Source organism: Myotis yumanensis, unplaced genomic scaffold, assembly GCF_028538775.1.
Source record: "Myotis yumanensis isolate MYYU_CA2020_CCGP unplaced genomic scaffold, mMyoYum1.0.hap1 SCAF_4, whole genome shotgun sequence".
In the NCBI taxonomy this organism is placed as follows: domain Eukaryota; kingdom Metazoa; phylum Chordata; class Mammalia; order Chiroptera; family Vespertilionidae; genus Myotis; species Myotis yumanensis.
The window spans coordinates 42,018,653-42,043,498 of record NW_027223755.1 but is presented as its reverse complement, the minus strand read 5'-3'; the positions used below and the strand labels follow the sequence as shown (position 1 = coordinate 42,043,498).

The following is a 24,846-nucleotide window of genomic DNA, read 5'->3' as shown; positions in this document are numbered from 1 at the left end:
TTTTAGATTCAGAATGGTTTTCAAAAACAAGCATCAAGACAACAGTGTACACATTTGCATCTGGGTAGGTAAGTCCTTGCCACACAGCGGGATGCGAGGCAGCCTGGCCTGAGCCCACAGCTCTGGGAACATGTAAAACCATGAGCAGACTGGAGATTTGATCCACATGTGCCCAAGTGCATCTGGCCAGATGTAGCCCCAGTGTGCTATGATCTGGGGAACGTGCAGGCTGTGGGCACTGAGGCTCAGACTAGCCGCACAATAAGGATCCTATTGACTTGAACTTCCCTTGAATTTGGGGTCCTTTGAACTTTTTTTGGATTTAGCCATGAAGAAATTGTCCACCAATCAAATGTTTAGTGCAAATAGACTCTGAGGCATATTGACTCACGTAATAAGCTAGCAAACAATCTACTTTCAAGAACTTTTAACTTAAGAACAGAAGTTGAAGGTAGTTGTGCTAATTAAACCTCAGTCTTACCTATTCATTAAAAAACATACGTGAGCCCTGGCCGGTGTGGGTCAGTTGGTTGGAGCGTTGTTCCATGCACCAAAAGGTGGTGGGTTTCATTCCTAGTCAGGAGGCAGCTGATCGATATTTCTCTCTCATATCAATGTTTCGTTCTCTCTTTCTCTATCTCCCTTCCTCTCTCTAAAAAAAAAAATCAATTAAAAAAGAAACACTTTAAAGAACATACATGAAGGATTCCATATTAGGAAAAACATTGACAGCCAGATATCTAGAAAAGCTAGGGGGTTTTCTTCACTTAGCCCAAGTGAGTAAGTTTTGTTCTAATAGGCATGTGACATTAAAGTGTGAAGATGGCTTCATATCAGCAGGAGGAATAAAATGGGTCATTAGAGCTAGAACAAAAATTTAAACTTATCTTTGTACATTATTAAAGTGATCAAAAAGAAAGAGAGCTCAGAGGAAATAAATGGCAGGCCCCTCAACAGGGCAGAAAAGGGACTAAACCCTAAAAGCAGCAAATTAAAACTTCCGCCATTGATAGTTCCCCCCTAACCCTGTTCGAAGTCTGGAACACTAATGGGGGAGCAAATACAGATCCTCTCCAAGCCCAGGCCAAAGAAGTGATTTGTTTTGTGTGTTTTTTTGTTTTCTGATATAGTAATTGCTTCTGCCTACTTTTCTCCTTTTTTTAAGTTCTGAAGTAAAAGAGGATATAAAAGGAAAAAACCTTTCTAGCATTTAATGACAGTTTTTGGCAGACATTATTACCTATTTCATAGAACTATTGCAAGGAATAAATGAGTTAACTTAGAACACTTAACACAGTGCTTTATGTTTGAAGCAGATAGTAAGTGCTTACTATCTGCTTCAAACATAAAGCTGTTATCATTAATGTTGACAGTAGTCTTACAGTGTACCAGATACTGTGCTAAGTCCTGTATGTGCCTTATACCACTAACTATTGTTATACTAATTTTATAGATAGTAAACTGAGGCATGGGAAGTTAAGAAACTTGCCCAAGATTGCACAACTGGTAATAATAACATTTATTGTGCACTTACTATATACTGGGTATAGTGCTAATATTTATCATCACATTTAGGCCACAACAATCCTGTTAAATAGATGATATTATCCTCATTTACAGATGAGGAAATCCAGGCCTAGGAAGGTCAGCTAATGCCTAAGGTCCCACAGCCAGTGAGTGACCGAGCTGAGATTCAAACCCAAGCAATTGGGCTCTAAAAGTGTGTGCTCTGAACTGCTGTGCACCCTGCCTTCTGGGAGAGGGGGGGGGGGGGGGGGCGGGCCTTCACTTCAGTCCCACAGCCAGGTCCTCATTACCATCCCTTCCTACACAGTCAGAGCATTAACTCTTTCTAAGCCCCATTCTCCAGCCACGCTCACTCTCGGGCAGAGGAGACCCGGCCTGCACTGATGCTGGGGACTCCTCCCCACCCTGCCCCGTTTCCTCTAGGCATGAAAAGTTTGTTTTCTGTGAAACTACCTCTTATTTGCAAGTCAGCTAACACGTTTATTTTATTATTTAAGTTTTGTGTAGTTAAAAGTCTCAAGGATTATGCACCAAAATCTAAACAACAGCTAATAAATCTACAGGTAATTTTAATTTTCCTGTTCATACTTTTTTGTGTGTTTTTCAACATATCTACAATAAATGTGTAAAGTACATAGTCAGAAAAATGAATGTATTTTATAAAACACACATAGATGATATGAGACAGTAGTTTCCAAGGAGTCAGGAGGATGCATTGTACAAACAAGAGACAGAAGCATTGAATACCAGGAGGTCAGATGTGTCCTTGGGCATTTCTCAGTCCCTTTTCCATTTGGTGAATCCTTCACCTATCACTAATTACTGTCTTTCAAATTATATTTTAGCCACAGGCCCTTTCTTCAAACAAAAATGTAGAGATGTACAGTATATTGAGCAAATACTACAGGTGCTTCCTTAAAGGGTTAAATGGTGGGTGCTGATTGAAGTGGAGATGGGAACCTGGACCCCCACCCACTTACTCACCATCCCACCTAGAGACCACTCCCAGGCGTGTCTGGGACCCCTGGCTCTGGAGAGCACAATTCTCCACGAAGCCATTGATTGGTCCTCCTCACTAGGGATACTTGAACTGCTTCACATTTCCAGAGGCTGTGCAGACAAGGACCTCTATTAAGCTCATTAAATGTTATGTAAAATACTGATTTCCTTCGTTTGCCCTCAGAGTTTCTGCTGATCTTTTTCACATCAAAACCAATACACATGACTAATCCATCTTATAGCTTATAGCCAGAAAGCCTTATCATCGTAGAGGTGGCTTTTAGCTCAGAAGGAAAAGAGAAAGATTTGTTTGCTTATGCTTCTCTCTGAACTCCCTACTTTCTTCCCAAAGGTTAACAAATTCAGTTTGCTTATTATTTTTTATTTATTTTTTTATTCACCAAGCTGATGGGTGGAATATTTGGTACTTGTGATTCATGGTCTGAAACGCTCGCTCTCTTGACTTGTGTGATGTCCTGTTCAACTGCTTTTCTTCCTCATATTATTTTCTTCTCTGCTTCATTTGATAACAGTTCTGTGGGGGTTTTGGCATTTAGTGCTCTGTCTCTGGGCAAGTGATTTCTTCTTGCTTCTCTCTCCAGACAACTAATGCGTGCCCAGGGTTCAGTGATCACTGCATTGTGGGTGGTGCTTGAGTGAAAGAAAGTATGCTTCAGTCTCTCATGCAGGGCCAGTCTGTTCGCTCCAATGTGTAGTGATAGTTCTACCTTGAGCTAATATTAATTCTTTAAAGTTGGTATACCTGACTCCAGAATCATATTATTGCCACTATTTCTTGTTCCAGCCTCTCTATTCTGCCAGCAGCAACTCTATTCTCCCAGTCACCAAACTTGAAATTTTATTATTTATAACAGCCCCTAAATATCTTAGATTTTACATTCAAAACTTCTCTTAGATGTCTCTTTGCTTACTACTTCATGTCATAGAATTTTAGAACACAAAGCTTTCTTACCACATAGTTTTTAATCAATAAATATGTCTTTTTAAAAATGTATTTTTATTGATTTCAGAGAGGAATGGAGAGGGAGGGAGGGGGAGAGAGAGAGAGAGAGAGAGAGACAGAAAGAGAGAGAGAGAAACATCAATGATGAGAAAAAATCATTGATTGGCTGCCTCCTGCATGCCCCCTACTGGGGATCAAGCCTGCAACCTGGGCATGTGCCCTGACCAGGAATCAAACCTTAACCTCCTGGTTCATAGGTTGACACTCAACCACTGAGCCACACCAGCTGGGCAATAAGTATTTCTTAAATCTGGATCTAATCCAACTGCCTCAGAGAAATTTTAAAAGTTTGTTAACATTCTAAGTAATCTCTGCCTCCTATCCCTCATCTTGATAGTCTTATCTCATACACTGTGGATTTAATCCTGAAAATACCAGTTGAAGTTAGGAAAGCAGTTACCTTGGGGAGAGGAGGGTTTTGCAGGCCTAGTAATGTTCTCTTTCTTGAGTGGGCTGGTGTTTACAAGGGAGAGTCCACTCTTTGTCAAGTGAGATTTGTGCACATTTTTATATGAGTGTTTTTTTAAAATGTTTTAAAGCAGTCTTAGGATTGACACAGAAAAAGAAAGATATGATTGCTGGTCAAATGATTTTTTTTTTAAGCTATAGATTCTCTCTCAAATTTTTAGAGAGGTAGAAAATTTAAATTCTGAAAGTATCCGAGAGGATGTGAAGAAATAGGGACATTACTGGTAGGCGGGCCAATCAGTACATGTTGTGAAGTTGGAAATGTGTGCACCTTGCAACTAGACCAGTGGTTCTCAACCTGTGGGTCGCGAGCTCTTTGGCGGTCGAACGACCCTTTCACAGGGGTCACCTAAGACCATTCTGCATATCAGATATTTACATTATGATTCATAACAGTAGCAACATTACAGTTATGAAGTAGCAACGAAAATAATTTTATTGTTGGGTCACAACATGAGGAACTGTATGTAAAGGGCCAGAAGGTTGAGAACCACTGAACTAGACAGTTCTGCCAGGCACACACCCAGAGCCCGTATGCATAAGGAGCTGTGGGCAACATGTTCCCTGCAGGATAGAGTATAATAGGAAAAAGCAAAAGTGAAGGAACCTAAGAGCCCCTTACAGGTTAAATAAAATGTGTTTTTTATATAGTGAAATGTTAAACAGTTAAATATATATGCGTTTATAATAGGGCTCTAAAAATACTATTATGGGTGAACAACAGATGCAGAATATGTATAGCTTTACACACACATGCATTTTTAAAGTATCAAATAGTACTATATATTATTCCTTGACACATATTTATGTTAACGTATTTTTAAACAGCTGAAGGAAACACTGTGCACTTCCATAGTGAAGCAGGAGCCTCTGGGGAGTGGGTGAGGGTCTGGGATTGAGGATGGGGACAAAGGAAACTGTCACTTCATCTTCATTGTCCTGTTTCTTTAATTAAAAAATAAAAAGCAAATGTGACTGAATGCTAACATCTGTTCATTCTGGGTGACAGCTCACAGGGTACTAGCTATACTATTTCTAGTAATTTTTCCTTTGTTTAATTTCTAAAAATGAAAAATTCATTGAGATAACAGCATCTTTCATCATTTAGTCTTATTTATTGTTTGGGTATTTTATGTTCCTGTTTGTTTTAAGAAAAAAAAGGTATGTAAATATAAGTATAGCTGAGATAGCTGAATTTCCTTTTTGTTGTTGCTGTTTATGTTCCACAAAGCAAACTTGTGTTATTTAACATTCTTTGGTATCAAAACGTGGCCGCCATGCAGACTTGTGAGGAGTAAATCATGAGGGCTGCAGTTCACCACAGTCTGTCTATTAACAACCACTTCCTGTGATCGACCTCCTCAAGCTATTGGAGCCAAAACAGCCACAAGCAAACAGAATCAAGAAGTCAAAAAGATTTCCTTTGGTGCTAATGACTTGTTGGTATGCAGTTGTTAGGACTGGAGGTCTAAAACCACCCATGTTGATTGGCTCATTCTCCAAGATGTCTTCAGGGTCATTTCCACAAGACTGGCAAAAGAATGGGACCCTGCCTTTCCCAACACTTCTGCCTGCAGCCCTGAGCAGCACAGAAGTCTGCTCTGGCAGGGAGCAGGGCGCCCTCAAAGTCCATGCACCAGATGGACAGATGGACCAACCACGGGCACAGGCTTATCACAGGCTAATACGGCCATTAGTCACTGGGCGGGTGGTCTGGCCGTCTTTGGATGTGCACCCAAGGTGATTGCTGTGACCATGTTTGAGAAGTTAACAGATAAATGTGGACTTAGACTAAATATTATACAGTTAGGCCCTAAGTTGAGGCTTTTAAACATAGACAGGTAAGAGGAGGTGGGAGCCTTCAGGATCCTTGCCCTCCAGGATCATCAACTAGAGGTGAACTTGGGTCTCTCTGGACCTTACTCCTCCTCCCCATAAGCAGGTGAAAGAGGGAGTTCTCCTGCAGAAGGAACTAAACTTGCTCAGGTCAGAGCCTTTGTCTGTGGGTATCTGGAAGCACCCTGGTCTGCTCTGAGCTGTGCATCCCGGGGGAGCCTGTTGGGTGTCCAGCGAGACCAGTGCTGGGTGGCTTAGCTTCCTAAGCCAGGGGCCAGTTATTAGCAAGGCTTCCCTGTCACAGATCTGAACCTGTGTTCTCGCCAATCAAGTTTATCAGAAACAAAAGCAATATTTTCAGCTTCGTCTGTTTGGCCTCTACCTCAATTGGTTCCAAACTCAAAAGGGGAAGAGGAACAGGTATTCATTGCTCTCCTCAAAAAGCTATTGATCAATTAATATAAGACCTCAAGATGATAAATTAATGTCCTCCACAATACCAGCCAATAATTTGTGTATCAAATTTATTCCTACACCCATAATTATCCTGTCTGAATGGTTAGCTGAGCACTGCTCAATTACTTGTAGATTTCATACCTGTGGTTAAAAAATTAATATATGCACTATTTATCATTGCATGCTTGACCTCGCATAGCTTGAAATAGACTCCATTAAAATGTACATTTTATGGTGTATTATATTCTCTCCCTAGGTATAAGTTTACACAGAAAATGTACTTATTTAATTCAGTCATTTAACAGCATAAGCAAAACACACAAACAACCCAGCATGCTGTAACAGAACACTGTTCTGCACATGGCCAGCTGTGCGTTGGCAGAACGCAGTGATTTTAAGGATGAATTAGTATTCTAATCTCTTTGGGATTTCTTTTATATTCGTGGTGGTTTATGACTGACGTTTGATGTAACTTTGGCTCTGTTTATACTTAATAGAAGATTCATTTCTGTGGCAGGATACATACACATTTACACTCCAGTGTTGAATAAAAGCTACTGTTCTGCAAGAAGGAAATAAAATGTTGATTTATAATGACACATTCCGATAGCAGTGATCTAATTCTCCCCAACTATTTCTTCCCAGGTCCTGGGAACAGCACAGCTCCAGCAAAGGGTGACTCTTCTCTTCCAGAATATTCAGCCTTCAACACATCTGTCCATGCTGCAATTAGACACAGAAGCTGGAAACTCCTCACAGGCTACCCAGGTAGAATGCTCAGCACTCCCCGTAGTGGAACAACTCATAACTCTGGGGCTGTTGAATGAGGGCTCGGGGAGTGGTGGGATCTACTACTAACCCTGACTCCTCACCCCCAAAAAGCTAAGAATTAACTGTAGGAGGAATAAAGGAAAGAAATGCCACTCTGGTGCTTCAGGGAAAATAAGGATTTCAGATACACGTGGTTCTCAAGCACAACAAAGAGAACCTCTGAGAGCTACATCCTCAACCCACTGTGTAGCTGGGGGAGGAGGCTGCTTCCCCTGAGCACCTTCTCTAACAGCGACAGCTGTGAAGGACTTGTTGAGTATGTGGCATGATGGTTAAGGTCATGATTCGATTAAGCAGTGTGTATAATGAGGACATTCTTGGTGACTATGGCAAGACAATGCTTCATTGTTTGGGACTGCACCATGTGTTGCAAGACATTTTAGCATCCCTGGCCCATGTCCACTAAATACCAAGTCATGTGACAAATACCCTCCCTCCCCCCCCCCCCCAAACACACACACACATGCATTCATCTTTCTGGACACCCTGGGTGTGAAGCAGTGAGACATGTCTCATTAAAGCACCAGACGTCCGAGTCTTCGGTCCAGACATAGCATCAAGGGCTCCGTCTTTTTCGTGTGTCCATGCCCACAACCCAGCTCAGCTTCGTCCCCCGGGCACGCTCCACGGAATTAGAACTGACCTACCATGTCTCTCTTCAATAAACTGCTATATTTCTTTGCCAGGCTGTGGTCACTGGTTCCCTCCACCATCACAATACAATGTTTCTGAGATACCCTCATCGGACCCACCAAGCAAGACCCTCTGGCTCTTTGATATTGATCGGGACCCAGAAGAAAGACATGACCTGTCCAGGGAGTATCCCCATGTGGTCAAGCAGCTCCTTTCCCGGCTACAGTTCTACCACAAACATTCGGTGCCTGTGTTCTACCCGGATCAGGACCCCCGCTGTGACCCCAAGAGCACTGGGGCTTGGGGCCCTTGGATGTAGGATCTGGGGCAGCCTTGGGTGGGTCGCTAGAAAGCCTTTCTGTTGCAAGTTGGACTTCAGACTCTACTCGTGTGACTCATTTGTTCTTCCAATGGCTTCACCTAGTCCTTCTTTTGCCCCTAAACCACATTAACGTGGTTGTCTTATTTCAACCCCTTGTGCATTTAAGAAGACGATAAAATCTGGAACCCTCCCGCTGTTGGCTGGGGTGTGTGTGTCTAGAGGAGAGGGTGATTGGGTTCATCCCCCTTTTCCGGAGCCGTGGGTCCGCTGGGAACTTGATTTGAAATAGGAAGTTAGTGAGTCCTGGAGGCCGGAGCAGCTGGCTCCTTTTGCCTCACAAGTCAGATGTTAGGTTTCCCTCTGCCAATAGCCAGCTTTTATTGGCGTGACTCACATTTCTTGTAACAAATGAAGGGAGCAGACAATTGTTAATGGCTCTGTTGGCCAGGGGGTCTCCCTGTCTGGGAGAGATCATGTTCAGACGTTCCATGTGAATACGCGCCTTGGTCACCCTCGCTCACACACCTCATCACTCAGCCCGTCCTGGAGCATAAGGCCCATTTCACTGGTAAGGTCAGTATGGCAACATGCCTACTCCTTGGTTCTGCTTTTTACAATAAAGAACTGTGTTTTTAGCCCCAACTTCCCCCCAGCCATTGCTCATTTTGTCCAGACTTCCTGCTACCCGCAGATCCCCCCTGGTTTTTTCCTCCCCTTCCCTGTGACTCAGGCGTCCTGCGCCTGAGAAGGCTGCCTTGCTTCTCCACTGTGAGCACCACTGGTTTGGGGAACACTGAGCTCTGCCTTCCTTTTCCCCCTAACACCCAAGTGAGAGCCCTGCCAGAGAAGGCAGCCCGCCTGGCTCTGTGAGTTCATGGTAGACACGAAGAGGCCTGGGTGGGCAAGGCTTGGGTCGGGGTCATCTGTCTGGTGAGCACTTTTCTAGTTACATGGAGTTTATTATCATGGCTATGGCTTTGTCTCACGATGTAGGATGAGTGCACTGACTGCTATTCCCCGGCAGTGAGGAGAAGCCCCAGGAAAGAAAGGGCACTATTTTTCGAGATGATGGAAGTGGTCAATTTAAAAAAGGAAATGGCCAGCATCTGGGATTCTGGGCCTTGAGAAAGCCAGGAGGGCACATCCACATTTCTCTTATTCTCCCAGTCTCACTGCTTTTATTGAGGTTCTGGGGCGAGGGGCAGGATGCACAGTGTGGCCTGCCAGCCCTTTCTCAGTCCCACTAACGTCCTACTGACATGCATCGGTCCAGATTAGCTCCAAAGAGTATCAGACTCAGAGAAATGTGTGCAAAAATTATACCTTTTTTTGCATTAGCTCCACTGTTTCATTTTCTGCTTATCACCAGTGCCTGGTACATAGAAGGCACTCAATACACTTTTTAAATTTTTTTTTTATTTTTTACAGAGGAAGGAGAAGAAGAGGGATAGAGAGTTAGAAACATCGATGAGAGAGAAACATCGATCAGCTGCCTCCTGCACACACCCCTACTGGGGATGTGCCCACAACCCAGGTACATGCCCTTGACCAGAATCGAACCTGGGACCCTTCAGTCCGCAGGCCGACGCTCTATCCACTGAGCCAAACCGGTCAGGGACTCAATACACTTTTAAAAAAATAAATGAGTGAATGAATGAGCAAATGAGAAAGTCTCACACCATGAAAGGTGGAGGTCCAATGAATTGAATACAGGGATAATATAAATATCTTCCAACCATTGATTTTCTGTTCTCAAGCTGCCTCGTTGGGTAGGAGCACAGTCTGCACATCTGGGCAGTCATTGGACACGCCACAGTAAAGTTGTAATGTCCGCTGGGGTAGGGGTGGAATGTGCCTGCCAAAGGTACCGTTCGTTTGCCAGTAATCCTCAGTTCTATCTATTCTTCATAGGACACTAGAAACAAAACCACCAACTAATATGCTAGGTTCCTTCCATTCAGTAGCTGTGTTTTCTGGTCGCTACCAACTTGGATTGTATTAAAATAGGATGATTGGAAGGAAATGGTGCTAGAACTAATGACACCTATTACCAGCCTATTCCACACTCCTGGGTTGGCACACAGCCGGCCAAAATACTATTACCTCTCCCGAGCCTGTGGCAGATTTATGAACTAACTGAGCCCAGATATTCCTTCTGGATCCTTCTAATCCCAGCGCTATAGGTACCATTAATACTTTAAGGTTGGAGGCATCGCCGGATGACCTCTCTTGCTCTCCCGGCAGCTGTCCCCGATTCTGGCTTCTTGGTTGCTGTGTACAGTGTGCACATTCGGCACTCAGGACTTAAAGGGAATTTTAAAGATTAATTTTCTGTAACACTTTTATCTGAGATTTTATTTTATCCATAATAGACTGCATTAGATTTTTTTTTCTGTACCAGACTGTGAACAGATTCATATGTTTTCATTAGAAGTATTAATGTCATTTCTTTTTAATTTGTTTATGTTTAAAGAAAGGTTTTGTTTAACTGTTTTTCCTTGTTACTTCACAATTGTCCCACATATGGGGGAACAAAAAGAATAAATTATCTTTTAGAACGTGTCAGCTGTGAGTGTGGAATTTCGATTTGTACGATGAAAAATTTCTGGAACTAAATAGAGGTGATGGTTGCACAACATCATCAATGTACTTAATGCCTCTGAATTGTACATTTTAAAATGGTTAAAATGATAAATTTTAAGTTATTTCATTTTTATCCCAATTTTTTATTTTTATTTATTTTATTATTCTTTTAATATATTTTTATTGATTTCAGAGAGGAAAGGAGCGGGAGAGAAAGATAGAAACATCAATGATGAAAGAGAATCATTGATTGGCTGCCTCCTGTATGCCCCCTACTGGGGATGAGCCTACAACTTGGCATGTGCCCTGAACCAGAATCGAACCCAGGACCCTTCAGTCCACAGGCTGAGGCTCTATCCACTAAGCCAAACCAGCAAGGGCTTATCCCAGTTTTTTAAATGTGTTGGCCCGTTTTTATTCTTCCCCAATCAACTCTTAAACTTTTTTTTTTTTTTTTAATATATTTTATTGATTTTTACAGAGAGGAAGGAAGAGAGATAGAGAGTTAGAAACATCGATGAGAGAGACATCGATCAGCTGCCTCCTGCACATCTCCCACTGGGGATGTGCCCGCAACCCAGGTACATGCCCTTGACCGGAATCGAACCTGGGACCTTTCAGTCCACAGGCCGACGCTCTATCCACTGAGCCAAACCGGTTTCGGCAAACTCTTAAACTTTAAAATCTATTTTTTCTAATAGCTATCACTTGTGTAGGTTTGATTCCAGGCTGTTGAAAGACCAGCCTGCCCACCTGTGACCACCCTTACCAGTTGCTGAGAGCAGATATGTTCAGTCAGTGTTGAGGTACCTGCCACAGCTCTTTCACCTTTGCTCTGTTGCCATAGGAGCCACCCATCAGGTGACACAAGGAAGAAGAGGGTGACTCAGACTGCCCTGGGCCCGGCCTCAGAACCTTGTGACCATCAGGAGAGGCGATTTCGTTCTCAAACTAATTCACCCAAGTAATCAATCATTGAGCTTAAGGTATTTCATTTAATAACCTTTGTCATTCTAACAATAGAGATAATAATGTCTCTAACAATTTTTTTAAAATACAGAACACTATAAAAGAAAATTAAACACTTTGTAAGCTACCCCCCAGATAGCCACTATAAACCTCTTACACCCTTTTAAGAGAAGAATGAAGTGGCCCACTTTCCAGACTGGTTTTCATATCCCACTGTGCCCAGCTGAGCCCTCATTGGAGACTCAAGATGGTAGATAAATAAAATCTCACCTCTTCTGGAAATCTTCATTTTAATCCCATTATTAAACATGGATGTCCCCAGGATTTTTACTCCAAGGGCTCATGGTTTCACATACACGCTCACACACACATTCTCTCCCTTCCTCGCTCCCTCTCCTCCATGGGCCTCAAGACCGAGCCTGGGCACTGAGGAGCCAGCTTGCAAGCAAGCCAGTAAGCAGGCACCTGCCTCCTGTTCACATCACACCAGAGCCTTGCAGAGCAGGGCAGAGTCGATACACACACTCCTCCCCTCCTCGGTAAACAGGACTTATTGTGCTTTTATTTACATTAAATAAATCGAAGCTGGGGTTTGCCCTCTCGGCAATCGTTTTGTAGCCAGGATCATTCAAGTGCACTCTGCGTTGGAGGCAAGGACGGGCAGCTGTGCAGTAAGGGGAGGAGGGTGCATGGGATCAGACCCTGCTCCTGGAGGCTCACCCACCAGGGATTTCAGCAGACAGGAGGTCCCCGGACAGGGCAGAGGGGAGGTGGAGAGGCTCAGGAGTCGAGGAACTTCAGCCTGAAGATCCACAGCGGAATGTGTTTACCTGAAATTTTGCTTTTTATTTTTTACACCCATGAGGCTAGTGAGTTCTTTCTGCATAAACTTTTTGCATTAAAGCCTTTGATTAGAGCAGTGGTTCTCAACCTTGGCTGCACATTAGAATCATCTGGGAATCTTTTTAAAATCCTGATTTCTGGGCCTCATCCTCCAGAAATTCTGTTTCTTTGGGGTGGGGCCACAACATTAGTAACAAAGAAACAGAATATCCGGAGGATGGGGCCCAGAAATCAGGATTTTAAAAAGGTTCCCAGGTGATTCTAATGTGCAGCCAAGGTTGAGAACCACTGGATTAGAGGATACACTGATGGTGTGTGGGAAGCAGCTGTATGGTGTGGACATGTTACTTGGGCTTCACTAAGGTAGCTGTGTTTTCTTGTTCTTAAGCCAGCGCTTGAATGCAAGTGCTTGGGTTTAAGGCGTTACAGGTGATGGATGGATGTGGGCTACATCTAGGACTCCAGGCCGAGGAGCAGGCCTCTCTGAGTGGGACCTGCGTGTGTTCTGTCACTGGGGTTCACAGGTCCTTCTTTCCCCCCAAAAGCTGGTCTCACTCCCTAGGCAGCCAGGGCCAGGAGGACGCCCCAGCCATCCCACAGCTCCTCAGGCCCTCTCACTGCCAGAAGACATTGGCATTCTTTACCAGAATAAGTAAGTTTAAGGGATGCTGTTTTATCACCTCAGTGAAGGGAAAACTAGTGTTATTATAATCATAAAAATACAGTACAGTAACTCCAAATTGCTCCTGAGTTTGAGCTGAGAACTATTCCTGACCTGGAAGGAAAGGAAAAATTTTAAGAGTGAGTCAATTTGTCACTAGATGATTTATTACCACCAGTGCAGAGCTGTGTCTTGGCAACACTGGGGTGGAGATAAGGAAACTCCCTCAGGGCACATGGTCAGTATGTGCTGGGTGGTGCCTCACGGTGACTGGTGACTTCACTCAGCGATCTGATCTGCCTCTGTCCCCTGCGGGGCTGTTTCCTCCAAGAACCATAGCTGCACTTTTCCCTGAACAGTGTGTTTTGTTCATGTACCTGCAGACCTCAAACCTAGGGACGCATCCAAAATGCTTTAAATGTATAAACACAAGAGGAAATGGACACCCATCTTGGGCAGTGCAGTGGGAAAGTAGCACAGGATCCCACCAAAGGAAGAAGCAGGAAAGTCAACAAACAAGCTGGTGGAGATGCAACATGTAGAGAATAAATGTTTTGAAGAAAGAAACACTGAGAGGAGAAACACGGAGGTTTCCACTGAATCTTTTTTTAAAATATATTTTTATTGATTTCAGAGAGGAAGGGAGAGAGAGAGAGAGAGAGAGAGAGAGAGAGAGAAACATCAATGATGAGAGAGAATCATTGATTGGCTGCCTCCTGCACGGCCCCCACTGGGGACACAGCCGGCAACCCGGGCATGTGCCCTTGACTGGAATCGAACCCAGGACCCTTCAGTCCGCAGGCTGATGCTCTATCCACTGAACCAAACCAGGCAAGGCTCTGCTGAATCTTAAATTCCAGGATTATAGTCGATGGTCCCCTCGCTCATAAAGCAGCCCTCCCAGGAGACTCAATGCCTTAGAAATTGCTCCTACTCTCTTGCCTCACCAGCCAGCTCAATCCCCAGAGATGAGGCCCAAATTCACCACCACCTCTTCGGAGGCTGTAAATGAGCCCATCAGGTATGCCATATCTTGCTAATCACAGGGGCAAGGCAAGGAACTCTCGCTGAGGACGTGCTGTACGCCAAACACCATTTGCCTTTTATGATGGCTACCAAACTCTTCACAATCGTATTCACGCATTAGGTAAATGGTTTTTGCGTTTCAGAAATTATGTTGCAGGAAGTCGCACAGCCAGGAGAGCTGGAAATGGAGCCCAACTTGCTCTTAAAAAGCCCTACTCTCTACTGTGCTCTCCTGCAACCTCCAGTGCTGGGCTTCCTTCCCTTCCCTTTGCCCTGTACCTTTAAGGACAGAGGATAATGTGTAGGAAGTCCTGTTCTTTCACCTCAGGAGCCTCGGGTGAGTGACCATCCACCTGGCAGAGGGCCTGTGCTGGGTGGGGGGCAGGGAGGGCAGTGGGGAGGCAAGTGCAACAGTTTCACCAAGAAGTAATGCCAGCTAAAGAGACATGGAAACAGGAAAAGGCTCATTGGAGGCTTAGAAATTGAAAAAGAAAAAAAAATTGAAAGTAGTTGGAATTACTCAGCCTGAAAAGGAACTTTATTAATGTTTTTTCTGTATCTCATAGGAAAATCGCCTTCCCACATACAGGTCACCGAGGCTAGTGACCATCTGCCCTCGTCCCAGTGACCACAGGCAAATCCACCAGCATAGGCTGCTCTGAAGGAGGCGGGGTGAGACTCACAGGTGGGTTCTTAAAGCTCATTGTGGCTTCTGATGCCGGTGCTGGCTTCCCTGGCTTCGGAATGAAATGTCGTGTCTCGTTCTATAACAGATTGGCATCAACCAGTCTTTAATCTCTAGTTACAATCAGTTTCCATCTTGCTACATCCTGGAGGAGTGGTGTTCCCCTGACTACTCTCATTTACACAAAGTCCACAGGACCTCAGCCACCGTCCGTGTTTGAGGCTCTGAAATGAAGAGGAACACACTCCAGATACCCAGGCTATCCCTTCAAGTTCTACTTGTCATGCCTTCTCTCTGGCGTTGGGGTGAAAGAAGGTCATGCAGAGGCTAGCCTGCTCACGGGGACTTGTTTCTAAGGGATATTGCTTTGTGAGCATCTCTCCTTGAAAAGAGGAACAAATAATGACGGTTTAGGTGCAGGCAGCATGTTTTGGTTTAAATATTACATAGTTAGAGAGCTCCATATTGGTCAACAGGACCTGGTTAGAGAAATGCTTGGATTTCTGTAGTTGGTTAAACGTTGTTGCCTTAGGTAAAATAGTCCTGTGGCTGAGTCATAGGAATTGTGCCCACAACATGTACTGGTTGAAGGAAAAATGTCAGTGAGAGGAAATTCCCTGCTTCTTACACACCATCTGGGTTGGCTGGTTGGTCTGCTCCTGAAGGCTGGATCCGTGGGTGCTGCGGGGGACTGCACGGCTATGGGCTGCTGCTGGCTTTCAGGCTCAGTCATCCCAGTGATGACCCCCCTGCTTACCAGGCAGAGCCAAGCCAAGGTCTAGCTCACCATCCCAGTGAGAAGAAACATCCTGTCCTGGGACAGGGATGGCAGAACAAAAACATGAGCAGTTGGTACCATTAGCCAACTTTGATCCCTAAGGTTTTATGCATAACACCATCAGTGAATAGAACTTCACCTTACTTTTATCAGTACTTATTGTTATACTAGAGGCCTGGTGCATGAAATTCATGCACGGGCCGGGGGGCGGGGGGGTGGGTCCCTCAGTCCGTCCTGGGCTCTCTTGCAGTCTGGGAGCCCTTGGGGGATGTCCGACTGATGGCTTAGGCCCGCTCCCCACTTAAGCTGGCAGTTGGACATCCTTAGCACTGCCGCAGAGGTGGGAGAGGCTGCCGCCACCGCCGCTGCACTCGCCAGCCATGAGCCCGGCTTCTGGCTGAGCGGCGCTTCCCCTATGGGAGCGCACTGACCACCAGGGGGCAGCTCCTGCATTGAGCGTGTGCCCCCTGGTGGTCAGAGCACATTATAGTGACCGGTCGTTCCGCCATTCGGTCAATTTGCATATTAGCCTTTTATTATATAGGATAATTTTCCTAGTTGGCAGGCTTTAAAAGGTTACATTATTTTGTATTCCTTTTGGTGCCAGGAGATTGGACTTTTCCATAAATTTATTGGCCACTATGGCTCTTCCTGATCAGCCCCATCCCCCTCTGCAATCCCAGGGCCCTATCCAGCAGGAGTGGGAGGGGGTGGAACCCAAGCCCCAGCCGCTGAGGGAAAAGCCAGGCCTTTGTATGGACCTGAACCACCATCTCAGCAGGGCGCCCAGTCCACCCTTGCAAGCGGTGCTTTTTGAGTGGCTCATTGCCTCTGCTTTAATTCAGTCTTTGGAACTGCATCAGAAGGCAGGGAAAAGTAAAGAGATGGAGAATAAATGTTCAAAGTCTGTTTCCTTTCTTATGGACAGAGCCAAGCTGAGACTCTGGGAAGGGTAACAATTCGGGGCTCCTTCAAAGTGATGTTCTTTTCATATTGGGATATTAATATTGGGCCAGGAGCACTTGGGGGTGGGGGCGGAGGGTTGAGGGAGACTGGAGAGCAGCTGCCCAGTCACTGCTCTGTGATCTCAAACTCAGCAAGTCTGGTCCTGAGGCACACCCCTCCCACAAAACAAAAGCCCTGCAGGTAAGTGACTCACCCTTCCTAGAGGCAGTTAACAGCCACCTGCTTCTTACCAAGCATGGCCCTTGGTGTGACCTGACCTCATCCCCACTGGAGAGGAGCTACGTGGCTCAGCTGCCTCTCCCTGGTAACAGTGCTTTTATGTCCTTGAACTCTTATACACTGGCTGGCCTCTGGCAGACCCCTACATCCACTTTCCCTCTGTATAAATACCTTATTATAACTGAAAACTTTCACTCAACTTTTAGCCCTTCCTTTTCCAGTATGAAAAATCCCAGTGCCTTTCATCTGACTTCCTGCGTGTGTTTCAGCCAATCTGCCAGCGCTCGCAGGATTTCAGGCTTGAACCCAGGCTAGTCTCTTTGTGTAGTTCCTTCTCCTCATTTCCTCTTTGCTTGACTAGCTCATCCTCCAGGTCTAAACGGAAAGGTGCCTTCCCCGGAAGGTTTCCCTAACCTCTGAGCTGGAATCCTGCTCCTGACTCACACGTAGCTTGTGAGAGTGGACAGCACACTGTGTTGTTATTCCTGTACAAGTCTGTCTTCCTCACCAGGCAGAAGTCTCCTGTCTAGTTTGTTTAATGGATATCTTTGTCTCATAGAACAGGGGTTGGCACTTAAACAGTACTTGTTGGATAAATGTTCCGTTTGTTGAATGCAAAGGGCCTAACCACCTTCTGATTTCAAGATGACATCTGAGTCCCTGATTTCAAAGTCTGGCCCTGTTCCCAAGCCTTCCATCCAACCTGCAGGCCTATTGACTCAGCCCTGATGGCAGCCCTGCCCTGCTGCCTGCTCCCAGCGGGGGCACGTGTCCTAGAGCCTTGGCTATCTTCAAAGGGCTTCCTCCGTATCAGCGGGAAGGATTTCAGCGCCTTTGTGAAATCCGGGTGGACGTTACACTTTCCAGACTCCTCAGGCAGGTTTTGTTTGCCCTGGGATCTCCTCCAAGATATTAGCTGATGGCTTCAGACACTTTTTATGGTCTCAGGCTTGCACAGACTCAGATTTTCCCCCTTCATCTTCCAATCCTTCCCTAAGATTCACCCCCTTCATTTGTTCAACTTTGTCACAAATGCTTCTCCATGTGCGACTTTTCCTGAAGAAAACTGGCTTCTTGGCTTACACTTAGTGCTGAGATACGTCTTGCAAATGCCAAGGACAAGCTTCCAAGGACAGAGGGCATGTTTCCTGATGCTTGTTAATTATGGACCCCTATTTATTGAGGCTTTTCTCCTTCCAAAGAATGGGAGTAGGTGTTTGTGGGGTTTTGGTATAGATACATTGGAGATAAACTAGTGGTTGCTTTCCTTAAGGAAAGTGGAATTGGGAAAAAATTTTAAAGGCAGGGTTTAGGGTTACTAGAGATACAAGCTTAGTTACCTAGGGACAAACTAGGGTAGCATGGATCTTGGTGACGGTGTAAGGCACAAACCTGTGTAAGAGCACACACGCACGTTTGCTGAGCATCTTCTATGTATGCCCATATACAAAGATAGATAAGCAGCAGTCCGTACCCTCAAGCAGCTAAGAGTCTGCTAGGACAACAGCAGTACAGAATGGGGAGTGTCATGTACAGGTTTGCAGGTGAGAGTCAGGGACAGGGGGAGCAGAACTACTTGGATTGCACACACATCCCCTGACCTGGCACTCTTGGCCCTGACTGTGGCAATTGGACCCAGAAAACCATTAAAAAAATCTATGTATACTAAAGGCCTGGTGCACAAAATTTGTGCATGGGTGGGGTCCTTAGGTCTGGCTAGTGATCAGGGCCAATTGGGGCCTTCCGGCTGCTGGCCGAGGCCTTCCAGCTGCCGGCTGGGGCCTTCTTGCCGGCTGCTGGTGGCCAGCCAGACAGGGGTAGGGACCGCAGGAAATTGGCCGGCTGTGGAAGGGACCGGGGAGGTTGGCTGGCTGCAAGAGGTTGGCTGTGGGAGCACATTGACCACCAGGGGACAGCTCCTGCATTGAGCGTCTACCCCCTGGTGGTCCGTGTGTGTCATAGCGACTGGTCGTTCCCATCATTCCAGTTGTTCTGGCATTCTGGTAGCTTAGGCTTTTATATATATAGATAAAAAGCCAACTGGCCAGTAGCTATGACATGCACTGACCACCAGGGGGCAGACGCTCAATGCAGGAGCTGCCAAGCAACAGAAACTTTGCAGAGTGCCCTCTCTCACTCCAGGACCCCTTGAGGGATGTTGGAGAGCCGGTTTTGGCCCAATCCCCGTAGGCCAGGCTGAGGGACTCCACCTGCCAGAGGAACCCCACTCCGAAGATGCCCTTCGAGCCCTGGTGCCACACCAGATGCGGCTGGCTGGGGAGGGACTGCGGGAGGTTGGCTCCAGGGCATGTCTGGCCCGTCTCACCCAGTCCTGCCCCGCCAGCTACCTTCTAATTAATTTACTTTCAATGTGCACAAATCTGTGCACTGGGCCTCTAGTAAATAAATAAACCTCAAACACTTGGGGCCCAAGATCACAGGTGACTTCCATGGTCAAGATTGTTTGGAGATTCTGATGTTTTTGCCCCCCCCCCCCCCACATCCCCCATATCACCTGCCCTGTGTATTATACATTGCTGTGTAACAAAATACCACAAAATTATATCCAGAGACAAAAAATATTTATTATCTCTCTCAGGAATCCAGGTGCAGCTTAGCTAGGTGGCTCTGGCTAAAGGGCAATCATGGGGTGGCCATCTCTACCGATGGCTCGACTTGGTGGGGGATGGTAGGACTCAGAGAGAACATGAGTACCCATGGTGGAAGCCACAGTCATTTACAACCTAGTCTCTCAGAAATGCCATCCATTTCAAATATTGTATTTGTTAGAAGCCAGTTGCTAAATCCAGCCCATACTCAAGGGAATGGATTACTTAATGGTATGGATGCCAGGGAGCTGGGATTCCCGGGTATCATTTTAGAGGCTGCTCACTGTACCCCTCCACCCAGTCCCATTTTCATTTTTTTTAATTGAATTTATGGGGGTGATATTGCTTAATAAAATTGTTTAGGTTTCAGGTGTACAATTCTATAATATATCATTTGTATATTGTATATACCCTAAGTCAAGTCTCCTTCCATCACCATTTATTCCCCTCTACATCCTCTTCTACCTTCCCCCACTGCTTCTTTCCTCTGGTAATCACCAGTATCGTGAGTTGTTGTTTTGTGGTTTGTTTTGCTTAATCTCTTTGCCTTTTTCACCCAGCCCTACAATCCCCTTCAATCTGACAGCTGTCAGTCTGTTCTCTGTATCTATGAGTCTGTTTCTATTTTGTTTGTTGGTTTATTTTGTTCATTAAATTCCACATAGAAATGAAATCATATCGTATTTGTCTTTCTCTGACTGGCTTATTTCACTTAGCGTAATACTCTCCAGGTCCATGCATGCTGTTGCAAAGGGTAAGAATTTCTTCTTTTCTACAGATGAGTGGTATTCCATTGTGTAGATGTACCACAGCTTTTTTATCCACTCATCTATTGATGGGTATTTGGGCTGCTTCCAAATGGTGGCTATTGTAAATACGCTGCAATGAACATAGGGGTGCATATATTATTTCATATTAGTGTTTTGGGTTTCTTTGGATATATTCCCAGAATTGGGATCACTGGGGCATAAGGCAGTTACATTTTTAAATTTTTGAGATAACTCCATTACACTGTGGCGGCACCAATCTTCATTCCCACCAACAGTGCACAAGGGTTCCCTTTTCTCTACATCATTGCCAACACTTGTTGTTTGTTGATTTGTTAATGGTAGCCATTCTGACAAGTATGAGGTGATATCTCATTGTGGTTTTAATTTGCATTTCTCTGATGATTAATGACATTGAGCATCTTTTCATATGTCTCTTGGTCATCTGTATGTCTTCTTTGGAGAAGTGTCTCTTCAGGTCCTTTGCCCATTTTTAAATTGGATTGTTTGGGTTTTTTGGTGTTGAGTTTTATAAATTCTTTATAAATTTTGGAAATTAACCCCTTATCAGATGTATTGGCAAATATGTTCTCCCATGCAGAGAGTTGTCTTTTCATTTTGTTGATGGTTTCCCTTGCAGTGCAAAAACTTTTATTTTGATGTAGTCTCATTTATTTATTTTTCATTTTGTTTCCCTTGCCTGAGGCAATATATACATCATCTGTATATTGTATTGTGTGTTCACCACCCTAAGTCAAGTCTCCTTCCATCACCAATATTGGTATAAGATATGTCCGAGATTTTATAATGTTTTCTTTTAGGATTTTTATGGTTTCAAGCCTAACATTTAAGTCTTAATTCATTTTGAGTTTATTCTTATACTAGTATCCTATATAATAAGAGGGTAATATGCAAATTGACCCTAACAGTAGAATGACTGGGAATGACTGGTCACTATGACACACACTGACCACCAGGGGGCAGACGCCCAATGCAGAAGCTGCCCCCTGGTGGTCAGTGCGCTCCCACAGGGGGAGCTCTGCTTAGCCACAAGCCAGGCTTATGGCTGCCAGCACAGCGGTGGTGGCGGGAGCCTCTCCCGCCTCCTCAGCAGCGCTAAGGATGTCCAACTGCAGCTTAGGCCTGCTCCCCACTGGCAAGTGGACATCCCCCGAGGGCTCCTGGGCTGCCAGAGGGAAGTCTGACTGCCAGCTTAGGCCCGATCCCCCGGGGAGTGGGCCTAAACCAGCAGGTGGACATCCCCCGAGGGGTCCCAGACTGCGAGAGGGCACAGGCTGGGCTGAGGGAGCCCCCCGAGAGCACAAATTTTTGTGCACCGGGCCTCTAGTATAGTTATAACTTGTTATAACTTGTACTTTCATTTTTTAATGTATTTTCCCAGCACCATTTATTGAATAGACTATCTTCACCCCATTGTATGTTCTTGCCTTCTTTTTTTTCTTTTTTTAAAATATATTTTTATTTATTTCAGAGAGGAAGGGAGAGGGAGAGAAAGATAGAAACATCAACGATGAGAGAGAATCATTGATCAGCTGCCTCCTGCACGACCCCTACTGGGGATCGAGCCCACAACCCTAGCATGTGCCCTTGACCAGATTCAAACCTGGGACCCTTCAGTCCGCAGGCCGACACCCTATCCACTGAGCCAAACCAGCGAGGGCTATTCTTGCCTTCTTTGTCAAATATTAATTGACCATAAAGGCTATTTTCCTTCTTATCTCATTGCTTTCTTCCCAGTTCAGGATGACTGGGGGTTGCTTCCTTCTTCCCTCTGTGTCACCAAGAGTAGGGAATGGGTGGCCCTAAATCACAACAGGACATTAGATTGGCTGTTCTGCTTGTGTACATAGGTGACTCAGAAGGACTTGGTGGTGCTGGCGGAGCCTCCCTCCAAAGAGGCCACGTACTGGGTCAGAGGTGCTAGGTTCAGGAAGAGGTCATTTCTGGAATTGCTTACCTAGAGGAGATCCATTTTGCAAAATGACTCGAGTCCTGGCCTGTCCTTGATGCTAAGTAGCCTGCCATCTTATGAAGACGCTGTAGTTCTCTTAAAGGACAGGACCAAAGAGCTGTCTTGCAGGAGAGGACAGTCTATGCATGTGGTGACAGAGTCCACACTGATCTTCGTACCTCCCCCATCTTCCTGCAGCCTGTGGAGGAGGAAAAACATTTCCTCTACCCCCAAGGTTCTTTGGACTGGTCTAATCAGAGAAACATGAGACAGACTCCCAAGAAAAAATAACCAAATTTAATTACATACATACAGTAAGTATGGGAACCCTGCATACATGAGAGTCAGAGACCTCACATACACAAAAGCTTCAAAGACAGACAGGGAAAATGATTTGGTATACTATACGTGGCATTTTGAGCTGAGGGTCACCTTGAGGTTTCAGCGGGGAGGGAGGTCATTGCAGAATGATAAGAAGAGCAGAAGTTTGCCTGCCCTATAAATAGGTCAAAAAAGATTATGTCTGATAATCTCTTATTATGGGCAAGGCCCCTAATTCAAGTTCTTCTAGGTAGTTAAGGAGGGAGGGTGTGTTCTCTTGAGCACACAGGGTCTTGGTTACCTTTAGCTCAAAACAATCCACATACCACGGAGGCACATCTTGGGGTGACTTGTTCTGAACCCCTACAAGACACTCCCAATCCCTTTCCCGTTCTGTGATGCAGCATAAGCACCCTTAGCCCCAAGTCATCCTTGTCTCCTGTGAACTCTCTACCAGCTCCAGCCAGTCCTGGCCTGGATCTTAGCTGGGAATCACTTAAGGCACAACTTCTTCCTGGGTGCGCTCAGAGGCCCCTGGCTATCTGGGCCTTCAGTATCTAAGTCCCAAAGTTATAACCTTATTATAACACAACTGATGAACTTATCCACCACTCACAAAAGTGGCAGGGAAACTAGGTGGCAGGGTAAGGGGGAGATGGCAACTGGGATAGTAAGATGCATTTCTGCCACTTGAAAGGCTATGGGTGAGTAGATTCCCATGGGCCATAGCAGATATCTCAATTCCAACCAAACCAGCCTTCTTCCTAGCCAGCCAGGCACCCCATCCTCCTGGTCAGCCATCCCCCAGCTGACCTTCCAGTGTTGCACATACGAAGAAATAAGAGGCAAATCGGATGCCCTTTCATCAAGTGGGACAATGAGGTTGGAGAACAATGTCCTCCCACTAGCAAAGAAGGATCTGGCAGAAATAGAGCAGCTCAGAAAGAAGGACAGAAAATTGACAAGGACACTGACACAAGCGCTTCAAAAGAAGGCAATTTGAATATCAAAGGTGGAAGAGAGGCCCTCAGGAAACTGATGAAACTCTTTAATATTTTTGCAAAGAGATTCCTCTTTATCTTCCTGTCCTTGTAAAATGAAGGAAGACATACTGTGCTGTCATCTAATTTTGTCAAACAGCTAATGCCAAAAATATCCACTCATTCTTTTTTTGTTAGTCTAAGAACACACAACATCCATTTTATTAAGTAGATGAAATATATATTTATGATTTTTAGTTTTGTTCAAAGATTAAATTCTGATCAAACCCTCCCCTTTTTTTCTCACCATTTATTATGGCATTTTAGATAAGGTTGGTGAGGGCAGTGACATGAGGCTGAAGGCAGGCCTAAGAAAGGAGAGAGAATATTTTAAGCAACTGCTAACAGGATGTGGAATGGACTGTTTCCTGTTGTCTAGAGCTTCAAAGCTGAAGTCAATGTGTGATAAGGAACCCCACACTCTAAAGAGAGGTGCTAACGAAATCCCACAGCGCTTCCTAGGGAAAGGCTAGAGGTTCCTGAGAAAGTTCTTTGAAGGGAGTTTGTAAGAGGAGCACGTTTTGCTTTTTCCTTCCTTCTCCATGGGGAAGGGAGCCAGTCACCCAAGCAAGCAAAGAGGGGGGCCAAGAGAACCTCAGGGTTGGGGAGGGCCTGCAAGAACAGAGGCAAATAGGCCTCTTAAGTGACTGGTCCCTCATTTCATGGATAGAAGCTTGTTGAATGACGAAAACATTTCAGACTGCACAGCGCAACCACCAGACTGAAGAATGCCATGGGTCTTGGGAGAGCTTGCTGTGTGTCTGCTGAAGTTTGTGGGGGAGAAGGAGGAGAAAGGGGATAAAGACTGGCACGTGGCAGTCAGGGAGTTCTGAAAGCAGAAGGCCAGTTGAAACTAGGTGGCAGGGTAAGGGGGATAGTACGATGCATTTCTGCCATTTGAAAGGCGATGGGTGAGTAAATTCCTATGAGCCAAGTGTTGGCCAGAGGGCTACCTTTTGGGGGAGAGGGTCCCAGCAGAGAGTGCATTATCCCGGTTAGGTGCGTTACCCCGGTGCGGTGTGGGAGAGCGGGTTACCCCGGTGCGGTGTGGGAAATCTCATGTGGGATTAGGGGAGGAGATCTCAAAAGTGCCCTTAGTAGCCCTTAAAGGGGTTGGGCTTAGAATACAGAAAACTCCAGACACTTAGGCAAAAGCTACCAATGGCATGTGTTGAACAGAATGACCTCTGCCCCTTTGCTCTCATTTTTCCTCATCTGCTCAGCCCTAGAGGATCCTGAAGAAGGCTGGTGGGGGGAGGGGGAAGTGGAGAAGGCAAATCAAGAAAAATGAAAGAATAAAACATGCCCCCT

At 45.4% G+C, this 24,846-nt stretch overlaps 1 protein-coding gene across 1 annotated transcript in view; it reads left to right on the top strand.

Annotated features, from left to right (window-relative positions):
• The window catches only part of ARSB (arylsulfatase B), a 128,318-nt gene extending 117,660 nt beyond the window's left edge, over positions 1–10,658 (top strand). Inside the window, exons 7-8 of the mRNA XM_070412236.1 lie at positions 6,956–7,078; positions 7,828–10,658. Coding sequence (XP_070268337.1) covers positions 6,956–7,078; positions 7,828–8,093 — 389 coding nt within the window. The 3' untranslated portion in view covers positions 8,094–10,658. The remainder of the gene's footprint in view (positions 1–6,955; positions 7,079–7,827) is intronic.
• Positions 10,659–24,846: the final 14,188 nt, after the last annotated feature.